General features: G+C 44.8%; 1 protein-coding gene across 1 annotated transcript in view; it reads left to right on the top strand.

Annotated features, from left to right (window-relative positions):
- Positions 1–1,397: 1,397 nt before the first annotated feature.
- syn2b (synapsin IIb) overlaps positions 1,398–12,456 on the top strand; it is a 147,263-nt gene continuing 136,204 nt past the window's right edge. The window contains exon 1 of the mRNA XM_033625947.2: positions 1,398–2,428. Within this exon, the coding sequence (XP_033481838.2) occupies positions 1,983–2,428 (446 nt within the window). The 5' untranslated portion in view covers positions 1,398–1,982. The remainder of the gene's footprint in view (positions 2,429–12,456) is intronic.

The following is a 12,456-nucleotide window of genomic DNA, read 5'->3' as shown; positions in this document are numbered from 1 at the left end:
TGATTTCTAGAAAGAGGCATTGATGTTGAGTTTTTCAAATGTATTTTTGGTGCTTTGAGCACCACAAGCCGAGTGCCATGTAGTTGCAATATATTGAATAGGCAGCAGGCACATGTACAGCTGTTACGCTGCTATGCTAAACCCGGCTGGTAAAACGTCATCAACTAAGTCTAGCAAGCCCATTACTTAGTGCCTCTCTCTACGTGTTGCATCAGACTTGAGAAGTGTGCCTTGACTTCCTTGGGTGAGTGTGACCTCTCCTATCTGGGGGTGTGTGTGGTTGACTCCCTGCCAGGCCACTGCTCTCGCTCCTCGCCGTTCTGTCGGACCAGTCGGCTGGGCAAGCTCGCTCTTCTTCATGGTTGTTCGGAGTGAATGTGTATTTACATGGATTATTTGTAGTGTCAAACCCTTTCTCAGTCTCTTTTGTCTTCAGAGTGTCTTGCCTCCAGCGTCTCCCTTGTGGCTGCCCGCTCAGCCCAAAAGCCTCTCCAGCTCTCCCTCCAGGTGTGGCTAATTGTGGCTAATGAGTCATTACCACCAACCCCCAAGTGTGACATCAGTGCGGACCCTGCCTCTTACCACCTGCCTAAACCGCACCCAGAAGACATTCATTAAACTACCAATAAAGCTATCATAACAACGGCGAATATCTCCAGCACTCAGCAAATCACACCAAAACAGCCTAGACTGATAAATAGCACTACAGGTGAGAGGACCAATATGTATTTTCGATTTTGGGGTGGACTGTCCCTTTAAGTAACGCCATCATCACCTCCATGTGCTGTTTCTTTATGCTGCAGAAGAGCGCACATTACTGAGGAGCAACACGTTTTACTGGAGGGAATCATCTGACTGATTAAATCAGTCAATAGAAACCATGAGAGAGCAATGAATCTCTGTCCTTCGCCTCTCGTCCTGTCTCTATTTTCCTGCCATCCTCTACCCAGAGCGGTCTGAATTACAAATCAGCCGTGCCCTCAGTTATGCCACATGCTTTCAATAGCAAAATATTGGTATGAGCACATTCTCAGAGGGGAGTGGGGGGGCGGGGGGGGGGGGGGGGATTTTTCAGCTCTATGAGAATGAATCCACGAGAAAATGTGTCAGCACTGTGACATACACGAGCCCACAGTGGCAGGAAAAAGGATGAAAGGAAGACAGGTTGAGAATGAGGGTGGAAAGATGGATGGAAAGATGGCGGGAGAAGGAGGAGGGGCTTGCAGAGCAGGGTGGATGGTGTTTCCATCTCTGAACTCCACCTTATGCGTGCTCGCAGGAAACCCCTTCCAGTGGCTGCACACGGCACGCAGCGCTACAAGGCTGCAGCACGACACACGCACACGTAGCCTATGATGTAGGAGGATGATGACAGGAGGGAGGAGGAGGAGGCGAGGGGGGTGGGGAGGGGGAGTCAGCCAGTGAGCGTGCCGAGCGAGGGAGTAAGGGCAGAGTGAAAGGGTGAGATAAGAAGAGAGAGCAGCATCTCTTGAGCACATTCAGCTCACAGCAGCTCAGGAGGCAGGACGGCAGAGCAGAGGGGGGAGAGCACCTGCACCTCACCAAAGGGGGCGACACCACACCTCTCTGTCTCTCTCTTTCTCGGACACACACTCTCACGCGTCACACACACACGCATTAGTGAGGAGGCGTGAGGCTCAGGAGGAGGAACATCACATACACGCACGCTGTTTTGCTGGCTTAGCTGCGCTTTGGAGAGCTGTCTGTTGAAGACTGGACCAGAGCTGTATCCATCGCTTCATCCATCCTTTTCCTTCCTTCCTGCTTTCCATTTCTCCAACTCTGGAGCAGCTCTCCGTCACGCACTCCTCGATCATTTGGAGCGATTTGTTCTCTGTCATTCATCTAACCTCTGATCAGTGTGTCTCCCTGTGCAGCCACCTCTGCTTTTAGTTCATTCAAGAAGAAATCAAGAGACACACTTGGAGGGCAACTAACCGACCGACCTTTCAACCGCAATCATGAACTTCCTCCGACGCCGTCTCTCCGACAGCAGCTTCATGTCCAACCTGCCCAATGGCTACATGACAGACCTCCAGAGGCCTGACCCACCTGCTCCTCCTCCCCCAACTGCCACCTCTCCTTCCCAGCAAGGTGCACCCCCAGCTACGGCGCCCGCCCCTGCCCTGTCGCCGACCAAAGCTCCAGCGCCAGCCCAGGCACCCACCAGCTCCCCCGCAGCACAGGAGCGGCGTCTGAACCAGCCGGCTCAACAGCCTCAACAGGCCCAGTCCACCTCCTCCTCTGGCGGCTCCTCTGGCTTCTTCAGCTCCTTCAGCTCCATCACCAGCGTGGTCAAACAGACGGCTGCGTCCGCCGCCGGGTTCGTGGAGCAGTCGGCTCCCTCTCCGTCGCTCTCTAAGAAGTTCAAGATCCTGTTGGTCATTGATGAGCCCCAGCATGAGTGGTAAGATGCAAATGACTTTAGTGACGGGTTGAGTGTTGGCCAAATGATGATGGGAAGTTGGGTGGTTGTGTTGGCTGGCAAGCTGTTTCTTATCATTTTTTGGGAAGCTCTTCAAATTTGGTGTAAAAAATATTTGGGTTAAAGTCAGCCAGAAGGAATATGATTTACTGTTAATTTGAAAAGCAAACTCAAGTGTGGGTGCATTGGCCTAAAGCTGACTGACACATGTAATTGAGGTTGATTTTAATCTTGCGCGAATCCTGAAATGAATCCCTACTCCCTTTTTTGTTTGTGTTCTGTCTTTGTATTCAAATGTCTCCTCTCCTCTCACTAAAGCTGCTCCCAAAATAGAAACAGCTCCATTAATCTAAACAGACAGGACAGCTTTTCTCTGGGGTTCGGATTCACACATCCCACCACCAAGCTCTGTCACCTGCTTCTGTTTTTGTGTGTTTATGTGAACCTTTATGACGCCATGTGCGCGCATGCTTATGCTAATATCTGTGTGTTTGAGAGCTATGAGTAAGTGTTTCCATCACTTGACTGCACAAGTTGGCTACCAGGATATTATCCTTAAGCCATCAACTCGTATATCATACGCTGTCATAAAGGAGCATGTAGCTCTGAATAAAACATCACAAACACAAGTGAAATGTAACCCCTCGGCTGTGTAATAATGTTTGCCATCCCATTCGCTGCTGTCTGTTTCAGCAAAATCACATTTTCAGGCTATAAAGCTTTTCTGTGTGGATGTTGATGATGGATTTTACAGCCGTTCATTGCTGTCATTATCTCGATGTAGTTTCATCCTGTCAGCCCTGTGTTGGATGGCTATGTGACAAAGTGGCGACACTTTTGACCTTTTCAGTTTAATGGACATTCTGGAGTGTTGTCATGTGGCCATTATTGTGTACTAGCCCACATAAAACTGAGTGTGTTTACTGTTGCAGACAAAATGTGATATGGTCAACAACAATGACAAACTGTTTCCAAAGTCAAGAGTGGAGATGCTTTTAAGCCATTACGCCCGAAAAGTTCAGTGACAACTGAGTAAACTCCATCTGTGGAGGAAGACTGTGTGATCTGGCTAAAAGCTCTATGTGAGTAAGGCCCAGTTCAGACCAAAGATTTGCTATGAGACGAGCTAAAACCTGCTAAAACTGCACGCAATGGTGAAACCTGCTAGTTTATACCAATGCAACTAGACGAGATGGTGTACCGTCTCCATAGCAACAACTCTCTGCACTTCCATTCTAACTTCCGGCTTTTCAGGTGCAAGTTAACGACTCCAAAGCCAAGTCAAGACCAAAGATTGCCGACGAGAGGAGTTGAAACAGGCAACTACCTGCGACACGCCGTTCTGCAACGTTGTAAAAACCTGCCGATTCACACCAATGCAACAAGATGAGACAGTATATCATCACTATGCTTTTCAGGCTTATTTTGTGGCTGAATATAATATGTAACTTCCTAAAATATGAATGAAGATAGTGATAGTGAGATACTGGCTACAGTTGCATTTGTAGTAGTGATGAAACTGCGAAAAACAAAAACAAACGAGCATCAGATGGACTGTATTCATAATAAATACGCCACGATAAGTAAGTAGCACCAAGAGGTTAGTCAGCGAGAGTAGTACAGCCAGCAGCAGCAACCCACCGCCCAACACCAGCACCCCATGAGAATGGAAACCAAGGGCTAGGCGGGGACGGAGCACCTGCGAACATGCCGTCTGTGGTCATTTTGACTTGTACAGCGGACTTCACTGCAAGCCAACTGGGGAACAGGTGATGAGCTTTACTTTCTAAAACTAGCTGCCGGCGGAGTCGCAGGTGACACCATCATCCGGCTTGAGCGGAGCTCAGAAGGCCAGTTCACACCACTGCAACTTTTCTCTGCTACGTTCCAAAACAGTTTCATCTCGTTGCGAATCTTTGGTCTGAAAAAGGCTAAAGCATACTTTGTATTTTTGAGTATGTCTCTGCGACATGCGCACATGCAGCCAACCAAACAACACCAACACACCGTGAGAACATATGTGTTAACAGCTGCAGGGATGTAAATGGGACGGACTGGCGGGGACGGAGGGCTGTAGTCAGAGAATGCCACAGCAAGCGAACAAGCTGCCTGCGGACAGTTCGCAACTGACTCGACCAGCTGACTTCGCTACAAGCTAATCAGCTGTTGAAACAAGGGACGTGCCTTTCATTCTAAAACCAGTCGCTGGCAGGTGACATCAGCAGCCGGCTTGAGTCAAGCTGTAGCAGGCCAGGTTTTGTCTCATCACAAATCTTTGAACTGGGCTTACACAGAGCTTGAGTTGAGATTGGTTTGTCAACTTTGGTGGGAAAGCTGGCTGTACTCTATTTGAAAATTTGAATATGCTTCAGTGCACAGAAAGTATATGAATACGTCCCTTGTTGGAATTTTGTCACTGTAGGTGTCTGATCCCAAGATTTAAGTGTCTGAACAGTGTAAACTGCAAATACAGCTTGTGAATGCGATGCCCCATTACCCAGTTTGGCCCACATTCCATTCTCTTTAGTATTCCAATGCCACAACACTACTATCTATAATCTTGTCTGTACTGATGGCATTTTCTTCCAAATAAACTGGTGCCACATACTATTGATGAACCAGCGTCAGAGTTACAGACACTTGTATATAAAACAGCCTGAATGCTAATCCACTGCACTAATGTGTTTAGTGCAGTGGATATTATTCCCAGCACAGGATTATCTCTCCAGCATTATGCATGTGTGGATACATGCATGACTGCTGAAGTTCCACCACACTGTACTTGCTGAATGTGACTGTCAGCTCTACATTATGCTAATCCTGCATCTCTCACTGTGAGTGTTTTTGGTGGCTTATGATTGGATGGCTGCCACCATCATGATGCGGCGATGTCTGAATGTCAGACACTGTATGTGAATGCATGTTGCCTTAACAGTGAATGTACATCAAGATCGCATATATGTATGAGGATATGAAACGCTTTTTCAGACTGTGATTTTAAGCTGTAAAATCTGAATGGAAAAAGATTTGTGTTTACTACCTCTTTGCACCTGCTGAACACATGAACCAGTGCCAACTGTACATAGAAAACAAATAAACGTCTGAGAGTTTATTCTTACACAGCAGCTGATTTTACAACCAGATTGTTGCCTTCTAAAATCACTGCAGCCTGTCGTTGCTGAAGCCTCTCTTGGCGTACGACAATCATTTAGAGTGATTTGTAACCACCACTGATGATGTGGTTTGACTTTGTATTGTGGCTTCACAAAGAGGGGATGTGATTGCTCTACATTTGTGAGATATGCACAATATGCATATATACTGCGGGTATTAAGTGAGCATAATTTGAAGCCAATGTAGAAATACATTTTTAGGTATATATACACAGATGCAAGCTTCACATATAAGAAATGTAATGCAATGAATTCGCAGCTTCACTGGCATCAGGCCTTGTTTCCAGAAGTCCTCCCATCTTGTTTATAAACAATATTTCATCCAAAGAGCTCAACATAAATATTAATGTTGATTCTTTGGAAGGGGGGGGAGGGGGGGGGGGTGGCGCTTGCAGACAGAGCTTCCCTTAAAGCATCTAGGCCAGAGAGGCCTTCTGCTAAATGTTATTGATTTTCCACTCAGCAAAGAGCGGAGCCCGAGACTCTCTGTAATATATCCTCGAAAAACAAAAAGTCCCCCTTGTAAAGATTCTGTGTGTCGTTCACATCTAGGCTGTTCTGATCAATCAGAAATGAGAGGACCTATTTGTCTGTTTGACTTCAGCACACACAGATTAAGTTTTTGATGGATAGCATCAGGCTGAAGCCAGACTTTTACTCATCATCATGAACGTCTGTCCTTCAGTTTGAATGAAATTGAAAAGTTCGACTACAAATTAGTGCACATTGTGGTTTCTGAGGTTTGATGCCATCACTTTACTACTTTACAACTACTTTGTTACTACATTACACTCAATACAACTTTCTTGCATGATTTAAGAACTCCAACGGGGTTGATGGGCAGGTTTAGGCAACAAAACTCTTTGTTAAGGGTTTGGAAAAGATCGTGTTTGACATGAGTCACATGAGCCGTCTCATGTGACTAACAACATAAAAGTGCAAAAGACTGCAGTTCCTTGAGTGGCCACTTGAGGCTGGCTCTGAAAGCACGTCAATCCCTGTAGACCCCCATGTCAAAATGCCCAACTGTACAGCAAAAATAAACATGTTTACAGCCTGGTACAAAAAATTATTGTGGTCTCTATTGCTAATTTCCCTTTCTCACCTATTTACATTTTTATTAAGGCCTAAAGTAATGCATACTTAGGGGGTTTGTTACATCCACTCCTCGCTCCTCTACAGCACCAGCCTCTCACACAAATATGCTCAATTTTGACTCTAAAACATCAAGATGCGGTGGCTGAAATGCTGAACTTGAGGCTTCAAAATGGGAGCCGACAAAGCAATGGGTGAGGTCACAATAGCAATATTCATTATTTTTACAGTCTATGCAAACAACTCATGTGACAAATGAGTGACTTATGACTCCCTCAACTACAACTAACTAACGACTGACTAACGTCAGACTAACAACTCACGTGACGAACAAGTGACTAGCGAGTTACTAACGAGTGACTAAACAGTGACTAAGGTTTGACAAACAACTTACGTGGCTAACGACTGACAAATGGCTGACATGTCAAAATCACTCAACGCTGATTCTCAGTTTTTCATGGGACATAAATACTGGTCTCCTGAGTTAAAGTCCTGTGCTTGTTGGACCAATCCACCTCCTCTCCCACCCATTCTGCAGACTGTCACACTCTTTATACTACGGCTGTTATTCTGAACGTCCTATAATGACCAGGCCCCCAGGAAGTGCACTGGGCTTTGAAGCCAGTTTTCATAGTGGCCAAACATAGTACTGCAACTTCAGGATCTGTCATGTGATGCCACTGGGCCCAAAAAGACCTATTTACCTACAGACTTACAATGTGAAAAGACGTCCATAAATTAGTGGAAGAATTTTTTGAGTGTCACAACCCTTTCACTATCAAGATTTAATCCATTCGGTCCAATAACATTTGAGAAGTCTAAAACAGCTGCAAGATGAAATTATTTTATCCCCATTCAAGTTAGTGGAGCCCTAAACCGGAGGTCAGCAACTTAGCTGGCGGAAGTTGGCTGCTTGGCCGTGCTCGGCCCAGTTGGCGGTCTTAAGTCTCCAGTGTGCCTGCTCTGTTGGCCCAATGATGCAGAAGCAAAGCTGATCATCTGGGTAATTTCATACACGGAATGATTTAGGCATGTGTCACTGAGCAACCTTCATAGGAGTGAACAGAGCCCTGCCACCAGTGCTGTGTCCAAGTCTCTTAATACATCCATGATAATGACACAGATAGGTTTACATTAGAGTTGTCTGAAAGCCCGGTGCATCTCATTCAGATGCTAAAGAGTCCATTGTGCATCCGTTCCTGATGCAGACGGCTGCTGACCAAGCAGCTGTTTTGATGCCCTGGGAAAGAGACCAGGCTGCTGGGAATCACATTTGGTATAGAACAAGTTTCTATGAATGAAGCAATGTAATACTACTGAGTACCAGACCACTTGTCATCCAAGAATCTGATACAAACACGGCCATTTTACACTCTCACTAATGAATTACAAGTTTGACGAACAGATTGATTGAAAGGCTAAATGGGAAGGACATGCAGTCATTATTGGTCATTTCCACCTGTCAGTTTCAATTACCTAAAACACCATAATACACACTCTCACAGTGGTTCTGATGATATGTTTGTAGTGGATGATAGCAATAAGAAGAGATGAGGCTTTTATTTTCTCTTGCTCTGTCTGTCTTCTTTTAGTCCTGTGTGCCTTCATTTACCTTTCCCTGAAATTAAACTTCTTCTATTGGCAAATTTGAACTTTACTCTCTAAATTGATGTAAACTTTGCATCTTGAAATCGACAGGTAAACTAGACAGGCAGCTAACAACATGCCATAACTCCAAATAACACTGGCATCCCCTTTGGCAAGCAGTAGCAGGTAGTTACATGAGTACAACTACAGGTATCAGGACTCTTTCTGCGTCTGCTCATTCCTTTTGCACTCAAATATCGACTGTGATGCTATGATGGCGTACTCTGACTGTGCCACAAAAACAGACCACAATGGGACTCTGGCAATAAAGTGGCGAGATGAAAGAGTGAATGCATTTTGGAGGCAATTCAGAATGTGTGTGCATGTGTGGCCTCATGTCGTCCTTATGTAACAGACCCGAGCCAAAGAGGTTGCTGAGGGAAGAGACGGTGTCCTCCAGGGCCTTTCAAGGTGATATCGGCACAGAGGGGAGGATGAAGGAAGATGGAGGGAGAATATCTGGGAATCTCCCTTTATCAGCTGTCTAAGTGATGCTCTTTCCTGTTTGTCTCTGTGTGTTATTCTCTGCCTCTTTTCTCCTTGCCTCCCTCTCCCTGCCTTTTATCGTGACAGTCTGTGTGTATGTGTGTGTGTGGCTCCAGAGAAAGTGCTCCGGGTTCCTGATGTGATGAAGTAATGAGAAGAGACGTGGTGATTCAGCAGTTTCAGCCCAAAGGCCACATCTGCTCTCTTTCTTTTGCTCTCTATATCTCTCTGCATCTCTCTCGCTGACTTTTTATGCTCTGCGTTTCTTTATCTCTCTGTTTATCTATTGAGTATGTTCTCTGCAGCTTGTGCCCGAGTACCAGTGAGCATATTTATCACCTATATTGCATAAGTACCCATCAGAGGAGATTATTTTGGACTGTTGGCTTTTGTTATGACTCATGGCGAGGGGGGGTTGTTGGTTTGACTGCAGGTTGACGCACAGTTCGCCGCCGACCAGGGGTTGATGGTGAATGTCATCCAATCGCCCTGCAGTTAAAAGCTCAAGCTCTAACTGGTTGGTATTTAAGAGCGTACTGATAAGCCAACAAGTAGAAACATTTGAAACTGCCTCACAGAAATGGTGGGGGGTGTAAACGTTCCTTTAATCAGTTATTCCTACTGTGTCGTTTTCTCACAAACTGTCTGAGAAGCATCAAAACTAAAACATATGAGAAAATGCATCACATTTCTGTTGGGGTTATTTTGGCTTCCTGTGGTTGCACAGCAGAAAAGTGCTGTTTTAATCAACTTAAATTATTTTTAGTATGATGACAACAACCTGCATTGAACTTAAACAAGAACATTAATGGGAACCTGTTTTGCTTTTACTTATTTTTTATATATATATATATGATGTTGCAGAGTCAGATATTCATATTAAACATGGACAAAGTTTTAAAAAATGTGGTAAATATGTAAAAGTGAGCAAGAACCTCCAGTGTTTTTTTGTTTGCTTTTTCTGACTTTTGAGACAAGCTGGCGTCAGCTCATGCCAGATTTCTTTTTATGGTCATCTCCTCCAGGCATGCCACTGTAACTGGTGACACTCCATGCTAAAGTCAAGGAAACACAGTCTTGTTTGCGGATGTTGTTAATTTCTCCCCGATTTCACATCATATTCCTGCTGGAACATGTCCGGTTGTGTTTACAAGCTTTTATTGGAAAGTGCTGCTTTTCTCCGTTACAGTCATTCCTCATTTGCAGTGCCTGTGCAGAGATATGGAAGACCTGGAAACGCTGACCAATTATAGCAGACCGGGCTTTTTCGGGAGGGGGACAGGCACTAAATGAAGTGTCTCAGACAGCCCGTCACAATGACGTCAGTTTGTTAACTGGAGACAAAACATGACTCCAGGGCTGAAGGCTACATAAGAGTCTTAAAATGTTGTCTTGGTGTGTTGTTGAGCCAGAATAGAAGGAGTCATGGTTCAAAACATAATTTTTAGTGCATAGCAGCCACTACAAACTGTCAACAAAAACAAAGACAACTCGGGTTAAATGTGATAAGACGAAAGAAGTGGGCGGAGGCGATCATCAAAAATGCTCACATGTGCAGCACACACTTCATATCAGGTTAGGGAAGAAGTATTTACTGTTGCAGGGATGAATAACGTTATGTGTATTAAGAGTGTTAAGAAGAATATTGGATTTCTCTGTAACGCTAACCTTTTAGTGCATTAGCTTCGATAGCACAACAAACTGGAGGAAACTGTTCAAGTGTCGTAAGATTGGCATAGTAATCAACCACAAAGCCGACCATCCCACCTTCAGCAACCCTGTCAAATCATCCATCCACTGAGTGAGAGCATAGGGTCGGCCAGTCTGGTCCTGTTGCTCAGCGTTTACTTATTCAAGTAACAATCGGAGTTCCCGAGAGTGAGTGACCTGACATGGTGCGTTCGAAATTCAGTTTGCCGCTCTACACTAAAATGAGAGCCCTCTTGGTCGATCACACATTCGCTCCATTCGGCTGCTGCTTCATCTCCCCAGACAGAGTGCCGAGAGAGTGTTCTGCCTTTCTTAGAGTGCGGTGCTCTGAATAACGGAACTGTACATTCTGACAGTGTTACGAATTTACAAACAGTCCACTTTGTGCCAGAGTGTGCTCCGGCACTTGGAACGAGTATTTCTGAATGCACCACTCGCATCATCTTTCTACATTGTCTAAAACAAGCCAAAAGAACTCCCTAGCTAGCGTTGGCTAATGTCTGTGGAGAATTGTTTTGCCTCCAGCTAAGCCCCACCCACCAAAATACAAAATATGTCATGCTGTTTACAGTAAAAGCGTCTATACGTGGTATAGACTCTATACAACTGAGACATCGCCGTTCACACTTGTGTCCATCATGCGTTTCCTGCTGACCACTTGTGTTTGGATTACATTACTGCCTATATCACTTCACATCACCTCAAAGGTCAAGAGGCCAGTCGCACAGTTATTACATCCACACTCTCGCTAGCTGCCTGCTAGTCATGTAAGTGCTTGTGTTGGTGCAGCTTAGATTTCACGTCAGCAGAATTCAACATGTCTCCTTACATAGGGCAAAACATTGGACAGTTACACAACACTCAGTCCAACTTGTAAAATGAGGACATTATAGAGTGTCAGCACCCTGTCACCAAAACAGCCAACACGTCCTACATTGATGATGTGGTTCTTGAAGGGGACGCATCAGGACACATTAGTGTTCAGGGTTTCCTACACATTCATCTTTGGAGCTGGACCATTTGTTAAGAGTGCTGTTGGCATACCATGTACAACCCCCCCTATCATCTACTGCTAAACATAGATTCTAATTCTCTGGGAAACACTGAATGAGATGTTTTCAAATGTGAGTGGTTTAAGTGATCAGATAATAATGCATCTTGGTGTTTGTTTGCACTTGTATTTAGCGCTTTCCGCTTGTAAAATGATTACCCAAGATGCATTAATACCAGGTGTAAACAGGCTCAGACGGGGAGTGAACACAGACAGTATGAGGAAAATATAGTGTTTTTGAACATTAAAGCATGTAAACATGATGTGGTAGAAAATCAAAATACAAGTATGAACCAGAAAATGAGCATAACAGGTCCCCTTTAGGTTTGTGCATCTCTGTGTGGTTGCATTCATGCATGAGTTTAAAAAAAGCCTTTAATTTTCTCCATCACCTGCAGAGACAGGAGTACACAGTGAGAGCAGGTGGGGAGGTGGAGCTGAGTATACCTCCATCAACATCACACACAAACACACACACACACACACACACACACACACACACATGAATTTACAAGCACCTGCATGCTCTGGTTCTTTTCCCCGTCATCTAATTATAAACGACGGGAAAACAAAAAGTGTTTTCACACAGAATTCAGCATTTTTTGGTGATATGCAGTTCTTCGTGTCTGCTGACCGAGTTTACTATAAAACTGTGGTTTGGGAATAAAGCACGTCATTCTTAAAGGTTATTTGCCAGAAAAACACTTTTTCACAACACACCCACATGCAGTGCAGCACATTCACTATAAACAGTAAACAGGTCACGCTGTTTAAAGGGTGCTCGTGATTTCTTCTGGATGTAGTTATGATTTTATGGCCGTTATTAGGAATTATCGGTGCCATTAGGG

This window comes from Epinephelus lanceolatus, chromosome 1 (assembly GCF_041903045.1).
Source record: "Epinephelus lanceolatus isolate andai-2023 chromosome 1, ASM4190304v1, whole genome shotgun sequence".
Classification (NCBI taxonomy): Eukaryota; Metazoa; Chordata; class Actinopteri; order Perciformes; family Serranidae; genus Epinephelus; species Epinephelus lanceolatus.
This window is presented reverse-complemented; position numbering and strand designations above follow the sequence as displayed.